This window comes from Callithrix jacchus, chromosome 2, assembly GCF_049354715.1.
Source record: "Callithrix jacchus isolate 240 chromosome 2, calJac240_pri, whole genome shotgun sequence".
Taxonomy (NCBI): domain Eukaryota; kingdom Metazoa; phylum Chordata; class Mammalia; order Primates; family Cebidae; genus Callithrix; species Callithrix jacchus.
The window spans coordinates 172,571,593-172,594,767 of record NC_133503.1 but is presented as its reverse complement, the minus strand read 5'-3'; the positions used below and the strand labels follow the sequence as shown (position 1 = coordinate 172,594,767).

The window sequence follows — 23,175 nt, the reverse complement described above, 5'->3', positions numbered from 1 at the left end:
GCAGAAAGCTTGTAGTACTCCCTGAATCCTCTGATTTTCCAAGTGAATGTTCTCTCTAAAACCATTGAGTTTGCTTTTTCAGGACAATGCATTTACCAAGATATTAAGTATAAAAAACAGTTGACAATTTGCACCGTCTTATATTGGGCAAATCAGGTATATATTTGATGTATTTTTTTAAACAAAAAACTTTATTTTTAAATAATCTTGCATTTTTGGAAAAGATGTAAGAAAGTATAAAGAACTGGTATGTACAAGCTTCACTTAAGAGTTTCAACAATTGTAATATTTTGAAACATTAGATTTATGATTTCAAGTATCTTCCTTTCCCTCTTTTTATGAACCATTTGAAAGTACAGAATCATGCTTATTTATCCCAAACATTCAAGTGTGTGTTTCCTAAGAACAAGGACGTTCACTTACATAACCACACTCTAATTATGAAAAGTAATAACTTAAACAGAAACAGAATTCTATTATCGAGTGTATGGAACTTATTTGAATTTCACCAATCGTCTTCATAATGTCCTTTATAGCAAAACATTATTTATTTATTTTAAGGTTCAGAATTCAATCCAGCATCACACATTGTAGTCAGTTGTCTATTCCTTTCAGTCTAGAACATTTCTTTAGCCTGACTTTGTTGTTCATGAAATAGAGCATTTTAATGAGCATCGGCCGATTTTCTACAGACTGTCCTCCAGGTTGGGTTTATGGCTGTCTCCTGATTAGATGTAGGCTGCCCATCTGGATGTTTTTGGTCCTCGGAGTGTTATTCCAGGTGTCTCATGAGTCTGTGTTCCCACGGTTGGTAACGTCGGCTTCCATCTCTTGGTTATGGAGGTGTCTGCTAGGTTCCTCCATGGTCCATTTGTAGTTAACAAATGATTGTGAGGAGAGACTTCGGGACCATACAAGTATCCTGTTCCTTGTCGGATGTCCCTTACTGGTGTCAGTGATCTCGAAGTGCTCTGCGGAGGGGTGCCTCACGTGTGTTGTTTGTTCCTTCCCCAGTGGTGATCATGTGTGCGAGCAGTGACACCATCCGGAACATCATGCTGGAGGCGCACCGGCATGGCATGACCAGTGGAGACTACGCCTTCTTCAACATCGAGCTCTTCAACAGCTCTTCCTATGGTAACTCTGCCTCCACTTTCCCCTCCTCTGTTAAGGTTCCAAGAGAGGTTGTCAGGTGCCCACGAATGGTGGGTTGGATAAAGAATATGTGGTCCATAAACACCAGGGAAGACTATGCAGCCATAGAAAAGAATGGAATCATGTCCTTTGCAGCAACAACAATGGAGCTGGAGGCCATGATCCAAACAACTTAATGCAGGAGCAGAAAACCAAACACTGCATGTTCTCACTTATAAGCGTGAGCTAAATACTGAGCAAACTTGGACATAAACATGGGAACAACAGACACTGGGGACTCCTGGGGCTCATGCGGATGGGTTAAAAAAACCCTGTTGGGTACTACGGTCACTACCTGGGTGATGGGATCCATACTCCAAATCACCACACAATATTCCCATGTAAAAAATCTGCACATGTACCCCTTGTATCTAGAATAAAAGCTGAAATATAAAACAAGGGGGTTGTGAGAAAGAGTAAAAAATTTGAATTATGTCCATAAATGTGATTTCCATAAATGCAGTTTTGGAAATTTGTGACTCTGAACACTCCTACAGCTTCTCAAATTTCTTGAATTAGCTTCATCTCCAACGATTAGAGCAAAAACATGCCATGTACCTGTGATTTCAAGACATCTGTCTGGGTATGAGCATAGCCCACTCCTACAGTCACTTTAAATGGTCATAAATCCACGTCCCAATGACCCCTCATCCAGTGCTTTTCCAACTGCACATTGCTATCATCATGATACCATCATGATCAGAATAATTTCAGTGAGATTCGGGCAGCACTTTTAATAGAATGGAATAGACTAGAACATAACACTATTGAACAGGTAAAGGTGTATCATACTTAGCAGGTGTATTGTTTTAGAAAACTTCTACTTTAGTAATATTATTGTGGATTTGTGTGTATAGGTGCATGCTACACCTATGTTTGCAATGGGCCACAGTGTGAAATAAAATAACCGTTACTGCAAATTGGGGTAAAAATCATTTGAAAGCCACTGATCCCCCTCCCCTCTTTCTTCCAGATTACTGCCCCTTAAACCACTCCTATATAGAAATTGCGAACCACCAATGTACAGGGTTGAAAGCATTTAATTCCCTATAATGAATCTGGGGAAGTTTGTGGGTTCCTATGATGGAGGGTGTTTAAGGAGGTCATCAAGATAACAGGTACAAGACATTTCTCCCCAAATGTAGTTAGGGCTCTCTCCAAAGCAGACAGCTTAAGGCTACAGAACATTTTCTCAAACACTGCACGCTGGCTGTTCAGAGCTGAGGACTTGTAGGGGAAGCGTAAGTATGTATATCACAAATGGCATGCTTATACTGAGCTTCACTTCCCAGTTCTTGCTGATGAGATATAGTTGGACAGGATCTAAACCTTAAAACATACGCCCTGGTTTCCTGCTCTGACATCCTGGCTTACTGGAGCAGTGCATCATTGTGCATACACAGATAATAAAACACACTTTTCATGGAGATAAAGAAAAGTTGGTGAAACAAAAGTAGCCACTGCTTCTTGTAGCAGATCAAATTGGAGATTTGAGGCTTGCAAGATAAACACTTATTTTGTCCTCCTTGCTTCCATGATGGTCTTTCCCCTCTCGGGGTCATTTGGAGAAGGTGGGCGTAAGTCAAGGAAGGCAATTATTTTCTCTCCTTAAATGACCACTGGAGCTGAAGATCCACAGTACCGTGGGGCTAGGCCAGGTGAAGGCTAAGCCTTCATTTCTTGGGCAGATTCTGTGATGGTTCAGCTACTCATTCAGGTAATATGTGTTGAAAGCTTACCATGTGCTAGGTCCTTGGTAAGTGCTGGGAGCTGCAGGATTGCAGTTACCCCAGTGTGGGTACCCATTATTGGCTGCAGCTCTTCAGCCACAGGATTGCTGAGTGCAGGGCTCAGTGCCGAGCAGACTACCTTCCTCTTTCGTAAATATTCCTCACCTAATGCAAGCTTGGGTGTTTAATACGGCATTAGTATCCACCACTCCTCTGCAAGTGCCTTCCTCAAGGTCACCAGTGAGCTTCTCATTACCAAATCCATTAGCCTTACCTGAGACCATGCTCCCATGCCTCCACAGCACTGCCATCCAGTGGAACTTCCTGCAGTGACGACGATGTTCCTGTCTGTGCTGTCCAATATGGTAGCTACCAGCCACATGTGGCTATTGAGCACTTTAAATATGGCAAGTGTGACTGAAGAGCTGAAGTTTTAATTTTAATTAAATTTAAATAGTCACACATGTGGCTAGTGGCTACTCTGTGAGACAGCACGTCTCTAGAGCATTTGATCTGGTTGCCATCATCCCTTTCTGGTAACCCTATGCTCTTAGCTTTGGTGACACAGCATTCTTCTGGTTCTCTGTTAGCTCCTCTCTGTCTCTTCTTACTCCTCTTGCCCACTAAAAATAGCATCCCCCAAAGTCTGTGCCCTGCCCTTCTCCCTCTGCTTTCTGCATTCTCTTTCATGTCTGGTGAGGCAGCCCCCGCTTCTAACTTGGAGCGATGTGGAAATGACACCCAGTATGGTCTCTAGTCCTCACTCCTCTTTTTGGCTTTGGACTAGTATTTCCACCTCTAGCCTGGTGGTCACTTGGGCATTCTTGGATTTACCATGCCCCTAACTGAAATAATCATCTCCATGTCCTCCTAATCCCCTCCTCCTCCATCTGGCTCTGCTGCTTCCTTAATGATAAACTGTTTTCTTTTTCTCCTTGGCGTCATCTGTGACATGCCTCCCTCTCTGTTGTCCCTCACTCCCTAACTGTAGTACAGTCTTGAGATTCCTCATGCACAGCCCTACCTTTGTTCTCAAAGGCTCTATCTCTTTTTTGATAATAAAAGTACTCAATGGTTATTACTGAAAATTTTCTATATTTGAAAAAAAAAAGAAAAGAAAACTTGCTCATAATTGTAACCATCCCGAGAACCATTTTTGGTGTGACTTCCCACATATAACCTTCCCTAACCTCTTGCTTGGATTACTGTGGCTGTGAACGCTTGGTATCTCCCCCACTCTAATCCACTGCTATTTCCCAAGGCAGATTCTCATCATGTCACTCTTCCGTTCTGCTCATAAATCTTCAGAGGCACCCAGTTGTCTACTGCATTAAGTTTGTCCCCACTGATGGGCGTCATGCCAAGCCGACCTCTGCTTTCCTCATGCTCAACAGCCTGGATAAGGGAGATGTTACTGACACAGCACTGTTAGAAATGCCCACAAAAAGCAGGAAGGCACAGTATCAATTATGGTTGGGAATAGATACCTATTTAGCTTGGTTTACATTTATTAAGTACTACTATTTCCATTCTTTTTTCTAGGAAGCAAAACTCTGGGCTGGGCACGGTGGCTCATGCCTGTAATCCCAACATTTTGGGAGGCTGAGGCAGGTGGATCACTTGAGATCAAGAGTTCAAAACCAATCTGACCAAAATGGTGGAACCCTGTCTCTACTAAAAATACAGAAAATTAGCTGGGCATGGTGGTGTGTGCCTGTAATCCCAGCTATTCAGGAGGCTGAGGCAGGAGAATTGCCTGAACCCAGGAGGCGGAGGTTGCGGTGAGCCGAGATCACGCCATTGCACTCCAGCCTGGGTAACAAGAGCGAAACTCCGTCTCAAAACAAAAAACAAAAAACAAAAATTAGCTGGGTGTGGTGGTGCATGTCTGTAATCCCAGCAACTTAGGAGGCTGAGGCAGAATTGCGTGAACCCTGGAGGCGAAGTTTGCAGTAAGCAGAGATTGTGCCACCGCACTCCAGCTTGGGTGAAAGAGCGAGACTCTATCTCAAAAAACAAAAACAAAAATGAAACAACAACGAAAATAGGAAAACAAAACTCCAAAGCCATTACCTTTTAGATTGTGGTAGACAGATTTATTGTACTGGATTTTATTTCTTTGCAAATTAAAAAAAATGTTGCAGTTTCTACTCCTATTTATATTTTCTAATTACATACAACTCTATAGAGTTAAGCATTTCCCTTCTTAGACCCCTGGAGAGAACCTTTTTCCAGATCTGAAAAACTCATACCCACTTTGCTTGAGACATTACCTCTACTGAGTCTTGATACTTAGAGTCAATTAAAAACGAATCAATAACTATTTATTGCATGCCTGCAAGCAATGAGCTCCTCCACTGAACAAAGATGTCCTGAGCATTCTTAGAATTAGGGGTCTTCCTGGCAGTGGACTTGGCCCCTTAACAAAGGCCATGCTGTCTTGGTGAGTGAGCATCCAGCTGGTTTTACCTGCTTGATGGCTCTCTGGCCAGAGCATGGGTATGGCTTGGCTCACACTGAGGCCTCCACAGTGTCTGGGAAGTTTCATGGGAGAGGAGGAGGACTTTATCAAGTTTTGCTCAGTGGCCCGAAATTTAATCTTGTGCTCATTGAGCACAGATTTAGTTCCTAATGAATTCTGTCCTCAGCTGTTTCTTGCTTATCTTTTAACAGCTCCCTGACACATGTAAGCAATTAATAAATGGTTGCTATTATTAGGATTATGATTATCCAGATGGCTCTGCAAACATTTTCTTTGTCTCTGCCTTTTTTCGGGCTCTAGACTGAAGCACCCAGCTGCCTCCTGGCTGTTAGGCACATTTGCACCTTTGCCTGTGCTGTGCTGTAGGCTCAGCCAAGCATGCCTTTCCACCCTCCTCTCCTCCTATCAAAATCCTGTTCACACAGTTAGGACTGGGCTAATGCTTATTCCTCACACGCAGCCTTCCCCCAGGTTAGAGCGTCCTCCTCTATACTCTGTGTTGTTTCACTGTACCACCCCGCCATAGTAAGCTGTGGTCCTACCTGTGATAACCTCAGTTGTTTACATGTCACACCCTCAGCCTCTCTCTTGAATGTGGTGGAGCCTGTATCTACAGTGCCCACCCTGCCAATCTCAGGACCTTGCATAGTTCATACACGTTTGTCTGATTCAGGCTGTCATAGAAATTCCAAAGCCACCAGGTCTTTGTTGAACTTCTTCAGGAAGAGTAGAGTGAGTGCCACAAAGTCCCGGCCACATACCCCAGAGATATTCTCTCTGCTTAGCTGTTGGGTTCGAGGCCTCTGCCAAGGATGTGGGGGCTCTGGGCAAACAGATGACTTTGGCATTGGACACCAGCAAGTGGAGTTCCTTATATTTTCAGAGATCTCCAGGAATCATAATAACAATTCATAGAGAAAGATAGCTCATCGTCAAAAGTCAGAGGCCCGCCTTATCTTTTGGGGCCCTGTAAGCCACATGTTTTCTTGAAAATAAAATAATGAAGAGAAAAATAATTATGCTTATTCATGTAATTTGACTTTGCTTTTGTAAAAGAGACCTGTGAAATACTGGGCTACCCAGCTTCCCTATGCATCAGTTTCCTTATCTGTAAAATAGACAGGATCATAGTACCCATATCATGGGGTCTTGTGAGGAGTAAATGTTTTTATACATATAAAGTGTTCAACAAATAGAGCTTTATTATTATATATGTGCTTAATACATGTTAGCAATTTTTATTTCATTACCACGAATGCACTAATGGAACTTTCCTAATAAATAATTTCTATGATGTTGCCAGCACTAGAGAGATACAAATCTTTGAGTTGACCTAAGCAACCATTCACCCTGAAAAGATTCAAGAAATATCAGTGATCTGAAACTTCATTTTTTTAACAGCACTAACATTCTAATAGCTGTGCATATCTATTGTCATGCGTTGCTGTGACCTGCCGCCCCACACCCACATAACATCAGGTTTATTATACCACACTAGCCACTTGATTCACCTCCACAGTTGCTTGTAGGTGTTAAAAAAGAAGTGTAGGCTGGCCGTGGTGGCTCACATCTGTAATCCCAGCACTTTGGGAGGCCAAGGCGGGCAGATCATGAGGTCAAGAGATCAAGACCATCCTGGCCCACATGGTGAAACCCTGTCTCTATTAAAAATACAAAAATTAGCCGGGTGTAAGGGCACATGCCTGTAGTCCCAGCTACTTGGGAGACTGAGGCAGGAGAATAGCTTAAACACAGGAGGTGGAGGTTGTGGTGAGACGAGATGGCACCACTGCAGTCCAGCCTGGCGAGACTCCGACTCAAAAAAAAAATGTGTGAATGGCAAGGAATAAAAACTGAACTCTTTCTCCTACAGTGCTGTAATTTGGGGGTGGGGCAGGGCTGAAAATTGCAGTTACATGGTTATTACAAGGCAATGACCTCAACAGTATTCTTCTTTCTCGCTCACATTTCAAAGGAACACATGTTCAGAGGGCCTCCTTCTCCTTTACTGGTCTTGACATTGCTGCATCGTACCTAAGTGCAAAACTATGACAATACCTCTCGTCCTGGTTGCCAAGCTAACATGCAGGGGACACATCGCGGTTGCGAAGGGAGAATGGCCTCTTTATGGTGGCTGGCTTGGAATTACAAATATTTTTATTTCTTTCATAGGAGATGGCTCGTGGAAGAGAGGAGACAAACACGACTTTGAAGCTAAGCAAGCATACTCATCCCTCCAGACAGTCACTCTACTGAGGACTGTGAAACCTGAGTTTGAGAAGTTTTCCATGGAAGTGAAAAGTTCTGTTGAGAAACATGGGCTCAATGAGGAGGATTACGTAAGTGCCTGATTATAAGCTTGGACCTTCAGCATCCTGAAAACAGTCTTCTAATTAAATCAGAGATGACAGAGTGGCCCATTCTGAGCCATTCAAAAATTCCTAGGTTCAGGTTTGATGTCACTGTTACCTTCTGTTTTTTTTTTTTTGTCTTTCTTTCTGGGTGGTTTTATTCCTTCCTTCCCCGATAAACCCACTATCATTCTATCCTTCACTTACACTTCTTCAGCTGCTGCAGGAAGGGCATTTGATTTTTTGTGGGCACTTGTGGTGGTGCTGAGTAGAATGTCTGTAGACTTCCATCACATAATTGACTAAGAGGGTTTTGGGGGAGAAGAAGGATGAAGGCGTGCCAAAGGTTTGCATGCCTAATTTTTCCAAAGCTTGGTGGCAGCAGATACTTGGGGTTTAGGAGACTCTTTCTTTTGGCAGCCTAGCTTAGCTTTCTGGCTAGTCTGCTTGTGGACGGTGTTGTTGTCTCTTTCTGCTGGAAGTTGCTTCCTACTCACATACTGCAGGGCCTCGAATCCTATAAGTGCTGTTGTTACTAGTGCATTTCAAGATGGGACGAGAGTCAGAACCTTAGATCAGACTGAGGATTAAGCAGAGGGGTTCATCCAAGAGGTGGCACCACGGGCAGCTGACCACACGTCACTTGGCATCATTGTTTTGGCTGCCTCTGACATGCTTTCCCGCATGGCCAACATGCCACTCCTGCAAATCCTTTCTCAGAGCAGGATGAGCAGCTGGTCTTCAAAACGAATCACTCTACAGCATCCAAAACTGAAAAGGAGCACCTTCTTCCTCCTCTTCTTTTCTTAGGGGCAACGTTTCACCCTGTCTCCCAGGCTGAAGTGCAGTGGTGTGATCATGGCTCACTGCAGCCTCAAACTCCTGGGCTCAAACTATCCTCCCAGTTCAGCCTCCTGAGTAGCTGGGACCACAGGTGCATACCACCATGCCCAGCTAATAAGGACCACCTTCTTAATGATAGGCATGTGGCTTGGATAGTCCCTGCCCAAACTGGATAATAATCACCTTCATAAGATGGCCACTTCCAAACAGGATTTCTCCTAGTTTCTCTACTTGAAGTACCACAGAGTACTGGCATTGGCCTCAGAGCTGCCTTCAGAGTCTAGAACTAGCACTTCAGAGCTGTGTGATCTTGAAAAAATTGCTCAGTTTCCCTGATCCAAATTACTTTTTCTTATTGGGAGGATTTCAGATCATTTACCTGAAGCATTTAGCACTATCCCTGTCAGAAAGTTAGAACGGAATACATAGTACCTCTTTTGTACCATTGTTGCAATGTTATACCTGTCTTTATAGGAATTTGTTATCAAATGACATACAAAGGGTCTTATAAACATATTTATTAGTGTTTTAAGTGTTACATATACTATACTCACATCATTTAAAATACGTTTTGACTTTTTAAATCGGTGCTGTCTGGCAGTTATACAATATGAGCCAAAAAAATGAGCCACATATATAATTTCAAATGCTCTAGCAGACACATTTGAACAAGTGAAAAAAACAGGTGAAATCTTAATAATATATTCTAATTAACACAATATAAACATAATAGCATTTCAACATGTAATCAATTAAAAATTATTAACGAGATTTTAATATATTTCTTATACTAAGTCTTGGAAATCCAGTGTGATTTTGCACTTACGGTGTGTGAAGCCCTTGTTCAAGTGTTCCATAGCCACACATGACTAGTGGCTACCACACTGGACAGCATGTTCTGAGTGATGAAAGAAGCAGGGTTTTTGCCTACATTTAATGAAACATATGATCTTGTTGTCATCATCCAAATCCTTTGTCTCAAGAATATGAAAGAACACCAAAGGTACTGAGCTTTCTTCAGTAGTGCTACCAAAGGTAGCCTGGGCCATTATTGAAAACATCAAACTCTTTTACATATGCCTCTGTGTATTATTTTTCTTTATTAGGTTCATATTAAGTTTATGGCTCAAAAACAACAATGGCGCCATGTTGTCTGGTTTCCTCTCATTGGGCAAAAGTTGGCATCCCAGCCAGCAGTGGTGGCTGACGTCTGTAATCCCAGCACTCTGGGAGCCTGAGGCGGGAGATTGCTTGAGCTCAGGAGATGAAGACCAGCTTGGGAAACATGGTGAAACTTCATCTCTACAAAAAATACAAAAATTAGCCAGGCATGGTGGCATGTACTTGTTGTCCCAGCTACTTGGGAGGCTGAGGTAGCAGGATCACCTGAACCCAGGGTGGTCAAGGATGCAGTGAGCTGTGATTGTACCACTGCACTCCAGCTTGGGTGGCAGAGTAAGACCATGTTTCAAAGAAAAAGTTGACATCCCACTGCCAGGTAATTCTTCTTGGTTATCTGTTACTCTGTGTTCATAATATTAAATCTTACTTTAATGGTAGTCTAAGCAAAATCTCACTGGAAAGGTATGCCTACTACAAAGATTTATAGCACATTCCAAAACAAATTAAGAGCACTTTAGAGATTATTTGCAGCCTAGATTACCACACTGCTTCTCTCTGATCTTGGGCCTATTAAAACTGACTTTGTAAATAAATAAAAATTAGAATTTTAAGTAGAAGTTATAGTTAACTACAACTTATTCCAATTCTGAATGTATGTCCATCTTTGTATGTATGTATGTATGTAGGTTTTAGTGGGACCTTTTTTTTTTTTTTGAGATGAGGTCTCCCTGTGTTGCTCAGGCTGCTCCCAGGCTTGAGTTATCCTCCTGCCTTAGACTTTGGAGTAGGCGGGATTATAGGTACACATCAGCACGCCTGGCTGAGCTGGGCTCTCCTGAGTACCAGTTGCAGATGTTTATCAGGTTTGGTTAGACAGGTGGTCCTGGTGAGTAAGTATCATGGGAAGGAACTATGTGAGCCAAAGAGACAGCACCTGTGTGGCTGGGTTCCCAGAGACTAGTCCTTGATCTAGGGTGGTGGGAGAGTCTGCAGGGGGTCTGCGGTCTTCTCTCTAGGCTCAGTCTTTTCACTTCTTTTATTTGTGCTAATGAGTTGTCTTATCTGCTTACTTAAAACTCCAGTTCATGATGTCCATCACGAGCTCTTCGTTCTCTGCTATCCATCTTGAATCTGGCGACTTTGGTGGACTCCTATTTGTTCTAAAATTTACCATGCGTTTCTAAAGAATCACATGACCTAGGAATAGTGACAATTTTGTCTCTTTTTAATTCTTCAACTTTTAAGTATGCTTAATTGAAAGTGTACTTAAGAAGCCGGGCCAGTGGCACATGCCTATATTCCCAGGTACTTGGGAAGCTGAGGTGGGAGGATCGCTTGAGTACAGGAGTTCGAGCCCAGACTGTGTACATATCAAGACCTCATCTCTAAAAAAAATAAGCAAATAAAGTAACTTTAAAAAAGTATAATTAAATATGTGTATACTTAATTGAATTTAAGTATTAAATATATTGAATTAAGATTAAATATAATTAATTAAATTAAAACTTAAATGGCCCTGGGTGGGATCCCAATACTGTATTAATTATAGGCAGTGATAGTGGGCATCTTAACTTTAATGTAAAGAGCATATAACAGAGTTCATATCTTCTAACATCACCACTTAAGCATGATGCTTGCTGTGGGGTTTGGGGGAACAGTCCTTATTAGATTGTGGAAATTCCCTTTTCTCTTTTGTTAGTGAAGGTTTTGTCGTTGGCACAATGATTCCTTCTAATATGATAACTGGAACAAAAATAGCACATCAAGCATCAAGGTTTGTATAATGTAGGTTAAGGAAAATCTTTGGACATGGGTTTTTTTTTTTTTTTTTGAGACGGAGTTTCACTCTTGTTACCCAGGCTGGAGTGCAATGGCGCAATCTCGGCTCACCGCAACCTCCGCCTCCTGGGTTCAGGCAATTCTCCTGCCTCAGCCTCCTGAGTAGCTGGGATTACAGGCACTTACTTTAGGCATTATGTATCATATGATACCCCTGACTCTATTTCATATATGCTAGTATTGCATTCATCATATTACCATGTTGTCAGTATCCTTGGAAAGGTTATGATCTTCTGAAAATAAAAAATTTGAAACTTTAAAATATTTACAGACTATACTGAAGCATTTGGAGAATAGAGTAGCAATAATGTTTTTAGTAAAATTAATGTTCTATACTTTTACTAAATTTTGATGGATTAATGCAATTTTGTTTCTGTAAAATTGATCTCTTCCCTCTCCAGCTCTTGCACTCTCTCTTTTTAATTCACTTTCTAATAGAGATAATTGCATATTTACATGCAGTTTTAAGATGTGATACAGAGAGATTCCTTGTATACATTCCCCAGTTTCCCACAATGGGGACATTTTGGAAAATTATAAGATCACAACCAGGATATTGACATGGATGCAATGCAATTACTATGCTCAGATTTCCCTAGTTTTACCTACATTCTTTGTGTGTGTGTGTATTAAGTTCTATGCAATTTTATCATCTGTGTCAATTTGAGTGTTTGAATTTTATCAAATGCCTGTTCTTACACATATTGTGATACTCAGTTTTTCTTTATTCTGTTATAAAGTTGTGATGTGAGTTGCATTAGTAGATGTTTCTGATTGTAGCCATTTCTGCACTCCTAGAATAACTTTGGATCCTCTCTACCTCAAGACTGAGTTGTTCTATTTCCCAGTTCATATTTTGGAGAATTTACTTATGGTTGAACCTGCACATGCCTGCCTTGGCAGAGATTTTCAGGCTGGTTTGTCTCAAGTGCTAATAGCAGCCTGTAAATTAGCTTCTCTGGGTCCAGTGTCCATTCCTGTTTCCCTCACCTTGGGTGGTACATGTGTGTGGTATGATAGAAAATAGGTTGTTTAGGGCTGGTCTATCACTGGGGCTGTAAGTGTTGCATATACTATAATTGTCTAGTTATTAGTAGATGTATTTTTTTTCTTATGATCTAAATGCTGAGAGTATGTGTATCTCATGACAGTGTCCCCGCCATTCCTATAGGTGATATAATATTAAAAAATGCATTTGTCCTTTTACTAGTGAACCTAGGGGAAATCGATTCCATTCTGATGCATTATGTTTTAATAAGGCCCAATGGCCACCAATGGAGGCAGTATAGCCCAGTGGTTACATACGCAGGCTTGGGATTTCATAAACCTGGCTGCCTCTTACAATTCTTATCTTGGGCACCTTTCCGACACTTTAGTGTGTTACCTTATTGGCTATCAAATGGGGATAAGAATTTTTAACGGACAAAGTTGTTGAAGTAACTCAAGAATTGTATAAAAATAATATTCACCACAATGCCATGCATTCATTGGTTGGTACGCCTTCATTGGTGCTTACCAATGATGAATACCTACCATGTTGAATACTTGGTAAGCATTCATCAGATGGTAGCTGTCATTTATTCTTGTTTTTTGTATCCCAGGATGATGTGTATGACACTCTTGTGTGCCTACTGCACCCAGAACTCTTACCCATTCTTCAGACTGTAGCTCAAACACCACTTCCTCAGGACAGGCTTTCCTGACACTCCAGACTATCTCATGGCACTCTGTTCTTTTCCATCACAGCACACCTCTCAGGTTGTAATTATACACCGATGTGTGGGATTTTCTGATTAACCTTTTTCTCCTCTAGTAAACTGTACCACAGCAGGAACTACTTTCGTTTCTGCCCACTCTTGCATTCCCTTACTGTGTACATGACACGTAGGAAGTGGCCAAAGTACCTATTATTATTATTATGCTTATTATTTTTGTTATTATTGAATAGAAAGGACATCAAATCAAACCGACTTCCTGTACAGTGGTGGAAACTGAGGCTGAGAAAGGTGGGGTGGCCTTTCCAAATGTAACCAGTATGTTGCAGTCAGTACAGTGATGTTGGCTGGTGGTGGAGTCCTATGCTTAGACTTTTTTGGGCACACAAAGCCAAGTAAGTATTCAGTTTCACTTATACCATGGGAGATAGTGTGGGGATAGTAGCAGGGTTTCACAGTGGGGGTTCTGAGGACCATCTTGAGGTCATCTGAAATCTAAAGAGAGAAGAAAGCCCAGCTGCAGAGGCTCTCAAGTGTCAGTGCGGCTCTAGATATGGCTCAGACAAGTTTTTGCCAAGTGCCTGCCTGGCCTTTTCTGGTGGTTTCTATTGGGTTGCCCATATGTGCTGTGGCCCTCACTCAAGGGCACCTTAATGGAGGTGCTTGGCCTCTGCCTACGAGCAGTTCCAATTCCAGAGCACTGGTATTTGGTTTTAGAATGCACTGTGTGATGACCAAGCCAAGATTAGTTGCATCCCCTGACTCCTGCCTGGGTCAGTGACTTTCTTTTTCCACTACATCAGTCTGATCCTTTTAACAACAATGTACCCCATAAAAGGGCAAACCTATGACCTGAAGATTATGTGTCTCTCGGGCTCTACAGGTGAGCCTGGCAGGCAACACAGGCTGACATATTTCCTTCCTTTCCCTGCTCCCCACCTGCCCAAATACACATTTATAAGATACTGGTTTCTCTTTCCCCTTTCAGACACTTGACAAAGTCTGGCTAGGACATCATCTCTGCTTTGTCCTCAATGACCTGTTTTTCCTATTTTTTTCTGTAGTGTAAACCATCATTCACTTGATCATTAGATGCTGTTTACTGAGTCCTCCAGGAAGTATGGGTGTGAGCCTGATCCTGGACAATGAGTGGTTCCATCTCGGGTGGGATCCTCACTCCCTAAAAATACTTGAGCAAATATATAAATATCCATAGCTGTAAGCTCGAGGGGCCCATGAGAGCTGCATTCCTATGCCAGCATGCACATAAAATATCACATACCTTAGTGTAAAGCACTCCAACATGCTGGTGATAATCACAGGAGTCTGGACAGTTTATCTTGTAGCAGATCAAATGTAGTATATATGTGAAAATATTCGTTTCTAGAGAATTGAAATTAAACAGTGAGTTCACTTTGTTTAGTAAGAGATACCTTTCAAGTTCATTCATGTTTTCATGAGCTTGTTAGGTGGATGAGGGTTTCTGGATGTAGGATGTGTTAATTCTTTATGCACAAAATGTTGTGTGTAAGTGCACATGTATATACTTTTGGAGAGAAGGGCCGTCACCTATCATCTGATTCTTAATGGGGATCAGAGTGCAAAAAAGTAGAAAATCATTGAACTAGACCATGGCTTGTCAGAATTCCATTCATCCAGTTACTGTTCTGAGACCTGTTTATTCACATGGATAGGGTACTACAACATTGTGTATGTCAGGTTGCATTGAAAAATCACTCCCTTGGAAGAAACTAAAGAAAGACCTAAATGCTCAAATTCTACCTTATTTTACGTGATAAAAACCATTAGACATATTCATTCATTTATTCTGGACTATGGAGACAGTTCAAGCTTTTCAATTCCCAGTGTTTTTGCATTATGCTTTTAACAGTAGACTTAAATTTGTCCCTGCTACTATTTCCCATGTTAGACTGAGTCAGTGTTAGAGACACGTTTTCCCCTCAGTCAGCTTATTTGACTTTTCTGCCCTGTAAATCCCACTCTTGGCTTGACCCACTCTCCTGATTGTGTTTGGAGCTTTTGAGACCCGTTCACTGACTGGCTCTTTAACAGTTGGTTCTGTCTTTGGGTGAAGTTCACATTCCTTCCCTCATATTGTTGTTATTTAAGTCAAAATAATACACAAATTTCTAGATTGAAAGGGCCCGATACAATGAATTTTTTAAAAACCCCGCACTGAATTAAAAAATATATTCACAGTACTAAAGAGTTACAGGTAAGTGTGAATCTCCTTTTCTGCTCTTCTCTACTTCTAACTCCCATTTCCCTAGAGATAATCATCATTAGTGTTTTATCTGCCATTCTGATGTTTCTCTCCAAGTTTGTAAAATTGATTATTCATATTGCTGTTTTTGATAGTAAAAATTTTGATATTATCTCTTGAATTCCGAAAGTGGAAAAAGATTTAGCTAGCTCTTTTATATACTCTTTATCTGCCAGTCTTTCTTTTCCTTTTATCTTCCCAATATTTTATAACATAGTTTCTGGTTAAAAATACATTCACAAAATAAAATGTGAAGAAAAGCTAAAAAAATTCAGAGCTTTTGTTATTATGACCATATAAATATTTATAGTAGAACCATATAATGTTCTCTAATTACATATTCTTTCCAGTACAGCTTTTTGTTTCCTCTGGGCTTACTAATTGTCTTAGTTTTTTATTTGCTTCTATGTAGTTCTTACTGTTTCATTTTCATTCTCTTAGCCAAACATTTTAGATAATGTTAATTTTTAACCCTTTATCTTCCTGCTCTAGAGTAATTTCTTCCTCCAATACCACCTGGAAATGTTCTTCTGTTCTCTCTTACATCTCTTTTCTTGGGTATCAAATCTTCTTTCTTAAAATTACCCTTGGTTTTGAAGAAGATAGGAGGCATACATCAAATTTTTTTTTTTGAGATGGGGTCTCACTCTGTCATCCAGGCTGGAGAGCAATGGTGCCATCTTGGCTCACTGCAACATCCACCTCCTGGGCTCAAGAGATCCTCCCACCTCAACCTACTGTGTAGCTAGGACTATAGCCACGCTCTCCAAAGCTAGAGCCCCACTGACACTTGAGAGCTTCTTGTATTTTTAGTGGAATTAGGGTTTCATCATGTTGCCCAAGCTGGTCTTAAATTCCTGGGCTCAAACAATCCAACCACCTTGGCCCCCCAAAGTTCTGGGATTACAGGTGTAAGCCATCATGTCTGGCAGGAAAATATTTTATTTTTATTTTTTTAGAGATGGGATCTTGCTATGTTGCCCAGGCTGGAGTGCATTGGTTATTCACAGGCGTCATCCCACTACTGATCCACACAGGAATTTTGACCTGCTCCATTTCCAACCTGGGCTGGTTCACCCCTCCTTAGGCAATCTAGTGGTCCCTGATCCCAGGTCACCATATTGATGTCGAACTTAGTGTGGACACCTGATCAGCATAGTGCATTACAGCCCAGAACTCCTGGGCTCAAGCAATCCTCCTACCTCAGTCTCCCAAGTAGCTGGGACTACAGGCATGTGCCACCACACCCAGTGGAAAATCTTTTGCAACTTTGAATATCAGAAACATTTTGTTTTAATTGACAGTTTAGCTGGGTATAAAATTTTCTTCAAAGATTATTTTCCCTCAAAATTTTGATGCTATTACTGTACTGTTTTGTAGCTTTTGGTGTTACTATTCTGATCCTTTATCTTTTTCATGCTTTCTTTTTCTCCATCTCTAGAAGATTTTAGTATTTTCTCTGTATTATTGATTGTATCAGTCAGGATCTAGTCAGGAAAATAGTCTATGCCAGGTGATTCAACAGGGATTTTATATGAGGAATTATCTTTAAGGGGTAGAAAGAGTTGAGATGACAAGTGGAAGAATAAGGCAAGTCAGAGATTAGCAACAACAGAAAGCCATTACCACCTGTAGAGCTGGAAAGAACAAGGAAGAGAGAGTTTTCTCAAGATTCAAAATTAGGGTTGCTCATGGGAGCTAAAATGATGGAGTAAATGCAGTTTCTTCTAGAAATGCTGCCCAAGGCAAAGAGAAAGTGGGAAAAATATCCTTGCTTTTTCTTCTTTCTGGCACTAGTCTCCCATCAGTGTTTCTTCTTGCCTGAATCAAATCGATGTCAGCTGACAGGAAAAGGCACCTGGAGGAGTCATTTTCATATGATATAGGGCAGAGCAAAGCAGATGAAGGGAGGAGAATGAATTGAAGGGGGTGAAATAGGCGGACAATTGGACTCATGGGTGTTTTGAAATTTCACAATGGTGTGTTTTTACATCCCTGTTCTGAGCACTTTTTGCTTGCTTTTCCTGGAATTTTAAAATGAGATGTTGGCTCTTTTCAGTTGATTCTCTTATTTTTTTCTCCGATTTTCTGATTCTTCTTTTTTCTTTTACTTTCTGAGAAATTGACTCAACTTTATCTTCCAGCCTGTTTATTGAATTTTAAATTTTTGCTATCATATTTTTAATTTCCAAGAGATCTCTCTTGTTTTCTATGCCCCCACCCTTTAAAACATAGCACCTTGTCTTGTTTCCTGTATACAATATTTTATCTTTCTGAGTACATGCTTTTGTCAGTTGTAGAATATACTTTTAAAAAATGTTTTTACTTATCCAAAGTTGAGATTCATTTTATAATTGGTGACTGTCATAATTTAATAAGTATAATTTTTTCTTTCTAAGGGCAACTTAGAAAAGAAGGTGTTTCTTACAATTGCAGGTATATTACATTTGTTGAGATAAGGTATTTTTCTCTGAGAACTAAATCAGAAGGAAAAAAAGAGATGTTTGTTTTTCTTAATTTTCTTTTACTTTCTGCTTAGTGTATGTCTTTCTTTTTTTCTATTAATTTTGATCTCTTTCTCCTTTATATTATAAACATTTCTTAAACTTTTGGTAATCCTTTGCTGTCTGTTTGTATTTAAGTGTGAGCCACTATGAAGTTCTCCAGAAGCTCTCTGTGTATGAGTGGAACTTGTTGTAGTGAACTTTATAATAATGTATCAAGCTTGTTTTTCAAAAGGTTATCCCAAATATGAATATCTGGAAGTTGCTTATGTTAGGTTGGTCAGTTTCAAAATTCTCCTCCAAATCCCTTCTTGAGGGCCATAAGGCTGCCCTATATTCTGGGGGCCTAGGGAGTAAGAGTCTTACTTTTAGGACTGCAGACTTATAACTTAAACACAATTTTCAGTTTTATGCTTCACCCAATCTTGAGCTGTGCCTGGTATCTTCCTGTTCAGATCTTCTTTGCTTCAGCATCTTCAGACAATAAAACGACTGCCTTTTACCTAGATGGGATGGGGCACTTTCTTCTCTGTATAAGGTTAGGAAAGAGATACGACTCAATTTAAGGGTGAAAAATGGGATATTTACATAAAAATAATTAGGAGAGCTCTTTATACAGACTTTCAACTAATCTTGCTACTTTCAGTGCCACTGCATCCCCCACCACCAGAGCTAATGGAGACTCCAATTCTAGAGCCTCTGAACTGGAGGGGCTTTGCTTCTTGTTGGAGTTCCTGCCACCCTCCTGTGTACACTTTGGTTGTAGGTTGTAGTTTTTCAGCTCTATTGAGTCAGTTACCCCTTCCCAACTTCCAGCATTTTGTTGATATTTCTCATCCGCTATTTCCTTTCTCTACCCTTTAGACTTGTAGGTTTATGCTTTAAAATTTTTATTTATTTCATTTTAGTGGGGATTTTAGAGGAAATTTATGTTTATATGGCTGTGATTTAATGGAAGTCTCTTCTGTATTGTTGAATCTCAGTACCATGCAAGTGTTCCAAGACAGTGGTGCCATTTTTTGAGGGGTGGAGATGGGGTGGGAAATAATCTTATCAAAGCAAGGGAAAGAGAGAGAGTATATGTTTGAGAGAGCGAGTAAACATATGTTTTGGTCCAAAATGCTCTAGCTCCTTTAGGAATTCCCATTTGGTTATAGTTTCTTTTTAATGGCTGCTTTTCTTGATTTACTAGCTCAGTGCATTCTTTTACCCTTGTGGACATTCCGACTTCTACGATTCTTTAAAAGCTATTACACACAAGCAAAACACTTGAACAATAATGCATACCAATTGCTTTGCCAGGTAACAACAAAGGGTGGTCTCTTGCAGGTTTGTCATCTTGGTATATGAAGACTGTTGATTTTACTTTATGTCTGGGGCTCTCCTTCTAACATAGCTCTTTGCTGACTTTTAAAAATGTGTCTTTTGTACGTGGACAGGAACATAACCTGGAGATCCTGTCCCCAGTGTAAGTAGACTTTTAGGCTTTAAAGTAGATTTAAAAAAATTGAGCTGACTCAATTTTAAGGTGAAAAAAAAGGGATATTTACATAAAAATAATCAAAGATATTTGTGTCCTGGCAGGTTATTTGTAGTTTATCATAATGTAATGTAGCAATTTTATACCCTTTCTAGAATCTGTTAGAACTCTTTTATTATAAAATAAGATAGAAAAAAGGTGAAAAATATTTGAGGATATAAATTTGTTGAAAGGGCCCAAGTTACCTTCCAGTGTACCCTTAGGGGGCAGAGCAGTTCCTGTGAAATGGACCCACCTTGTAGTAATCTCCATTGTTGCAGACAGCATCCTTCTAGTTCCAAAGGAGGAATGCAGGGTCCTGACTGTGGCCAAGCACAGCAGACTTGGGCTGAGACAGCCCTTGGCGAGGTCCCTCGTCTTCCTGGTGCTTCCTCTGTTGTGCAGCCAGAGATTTGAACCCCCACCACAAGGAGCCTTCCCATTCTCAGGATTGTGTTGTTATATGCGGACAAACAGTGTTTTCCTATAGGCTAATTTAGAGGCCGAGTTTCATTGTCATTATCTGGGTATGGAACATACTTAGCCCTTATTGACAAATCACAGAGTCTCAATAATTACAGCCACCTCTTCTCATCCCCTATTTGAGGAGGAAAATGTTGTTACCATCAAGTATTGTGTTGCTTGTCACACTACATCAGGAACGTCTCTTGGAAATTTTCATTACTCTGGCTTTAAAATACAAAGGACTAGCTTTTCTTCAGCTCTAAACTGTCACCGTTCTATGGTGTGTAACTGTCTCTCCATGCAAAGCCACCGTTGTTTACACAAATTAAGTAATTGCAATGTTCTGTGTCCAATTTGTGTTTGCAAAGATACAGCTGCAAGTGTAGTTTTGCAAACATAAAATTAGAGCCTAGTATTTAAAAGTGGGTCAGAATTTCTCCAATGAATTTCAGAGATTGGATTTTTTGGGGTTTTATTTCATTAAAGAAAGTTGTGTTACTTGTAAAGAACATGTAAAGTACATTTAAAATAAAATAATGCTGCATCCTTAGTACTTTGGCTTTCAAATTCAGCTTTATACTTCTTAATGAGACCTCTGTTCTTGTTTTGGGGTAGAATTTGGTAAATGCTGTTTTTATTTCTAACCAGGTATTTTGAGCAGGGGGTGATTTTGTAACCGTGGATATTTGCTCGTTTGAGGTTAGCAGGCCACCCATAGCTTGTTTTTTTTCCCCTTATTTAAAGTTGAAAATTTAACTAATTAAACAAATACCCCAGTAGTAACCAATGCACAGCAGTATTGTTAGGGAGGTGGGGTGTGTATTGGGCATCTCCTCTCTCAGGGTCTCCCTCTGACACTCAAATATGAAACAAGAGGTTGAGGAGCAGGTGGTTTATCTAGCCAATGTATTTGAAAGGGCCTGGGTTTAATAAGTAATTGTTTAGAATAACCCAGACATTATGTGTTGGAAAGTCTAAAATGTTGAAAAACAATGCTTTAATTTCCTTAAATGAGGGAAAAGGCCCAGCATTAAAGTTGTTTAAACCAACCTGGGGCCAAGTGTGGTGGTTCACCCTGTAATCCCAGCACTTTCGGAGGCCGCGGTGGGTGGATCACCTCAGGTCAGGAGTTCAAGACCAGCCAGGCCAAGATGGTGAAACCCCGTCTCTACTAAAAATACAAAAAAGTTAGCTGGCATGGCGGTGGGCGCCCGTAATCGCAGCTACTTAGGAGGCTGAGGCAGGAGAATTGTTTGAACCCGGAAGGCTGAGGTTGCAGTGAGCCAAGATCATGCCACTGCACTCCAGCCTAGGCAACAAGAGCAAGACTCTACCTCCAAACAAACAAACAAACAAACGAACACCAAAAAGTGAAAAAACAAAAAACCAACTTGGATTTTGACACTAGTTTTGCACAGAAGCAGTATGGGAGGTGACATTATTTGAAAAGTTATCAGGTCATCAATAAAATCTTGGCCAGACACTTCTGAGCCTCTTGTCTTATATGATGTCATTTAATTGGAATTGTATACTTCTACAGAAAAAATTTTAAGTTGACTATTCAGTCAACCTAGTGGGAGAGATAAAATGAAGCTGTATTTGCTCCACTTCCGGTGAAACTGTAAGGCTGGGCTTTTGTGCAGGAGCTGCATCTGGATAGAAGGAGTCTTCCCCCTCCCGTCCTTTGCCCTCCCTCCCTTTCTTTAAAGTCAGCCAGGGAATAATTTGTCCAGATAAAAAGGTCCTTTCAGGCACCGGAGGGCTTTGCTAATTGTATCTAAGAGAATAAAGGTAAACCACACATTGGCTTTTAGCAACAGAAAAATAATGAGTTCTCATGGCAACATGTTTAATAAGATTAGTTTTATTAGGAAAATGTAATCAAGTGAATTGAGGTGCTGCTCGAGGAATGGCTGATTAAAAGCCATTTGTTTTCTCTACCAAAAGAACTATTAGTTGGCTTTCAGAACATATTTAAATAAAGAGGTATTAAAATCTAAAAAAATACACCACTCCCATTTTGTTGGAATAAACGGGAAACTTGTTTATTCCTGTAATCTTTAATTAGCTTTAGTTGTACTAAATTAGAATATTTGAAGAACTTGGGAATCTCCTGATTAGAGTGTTTTTTATTTGTAAATAAGTATTTGCTTTCCATTGGCACATAATGGCAGATGTGGATTTATTAATTGCAAAAATACTATTGAAGTGGTACAGTCTGAAAATGTGGAGAGCCACAATACCTATGAAAAAGGTCTTTTCCAAGCAATGCACTTCATTTTGTCCCTCTGAAAGACAGTCACTGTTTTTTTCTATTGTGTGTGATGATGTAATTACTTTCAGTTAGAAAGACGTTTTGTGATAATGGTGACAATACACTTAAATATGCATGACTGAAGAAGCAATACAGTGTGGAAATAGGTTTCATAATGGAAATGCTATGCTGGTTTCTTTATTTTTTTTTTCCTGTAGGAAGGAGAAGGACACTTCAGTTAATTTGGCCAACTCCTTCACAATCAAAACACAATTTAAATTCTTGTTAGAATAGTCCAATCACTTAAAATATGACCTACAGACACATTACCAGTTCAGCCTGTAGAAAGAACATGCATCAGCTCCAGCGGCTTTACCCATCAGTGCAGCTGAAGGATTCTGAGGCAGAACTGCAGAGGATAAAAGTTCAGATTTCCTCTATTTTTTTCCCTCCCTTTCTCACTCCTTCCAATGCCTCTGAGCACCTCAGGGTCTCAACATTCTTTTTTTTTTTTCTCAACTTGGTGAGGAGCTCTTTTCCACAAAAGTAGTAGATTAACTTTACAAGGACATTGCATTTAAAGGGGGAACCTGGAAAAGGAGGTCTTAAAGTAAATGAATTTAAAGGTGAGATTTTGCTGTCAGTTATAGGAGTTGATTTACTCCTGTGTTAAGAGAGCTGTGCTCATGAGACATGTCTTCAGTCAGACCACCTGATGGCTGCATTCACAACTTTAACTCCCTTGCATGAAGTTCTGCATTGCACTGGTAAAGCAGAAGCAAAATTACTCTGCATTTTAGATCATTTGACAGGACCCAGAGAGGCACACCCATGTAGTCAGCCTTCCAGCCTGGAAGAAGAGAGGCTGACAGG

At 40.4% G+C, this 23,175-nt stretch overlaps 1 protein-coding gene across 4 annotated transcripts in view; it reads left to right on the top strand.

The window, feature by feature from the left end:
• NPR3 (natriuretic peptide receptor 3) overlaps positions 1 to 23,175 on the top strand; it is a 65,154-nt gene that overhangs the window by 10,698 nt on the left and 31,281 nt on the right. For all 4 annotated transcript variants that reach the window (XR_013532671.1, XR_004739965.3, XM_035291715.3 and 1 more), the window contains exons 2-3: positions 1,015 to 1,137; positions 7,579 to 7,745. Coding sequence is in view for 2 of the 4 variants with exons in the window: in XM_035291715.3 (XP_035147606.2) it covers positions 1,015 to 1,137; positions 7,579 to 7,745 (290 nt within the window). In the remaining 2 variants the exon portion in view is untranslated. The remainder of the gene's footprint in view (positions 1 to 1,014; positions 1,138 to 7,578; positions 7,746 to 23,175) is intronic.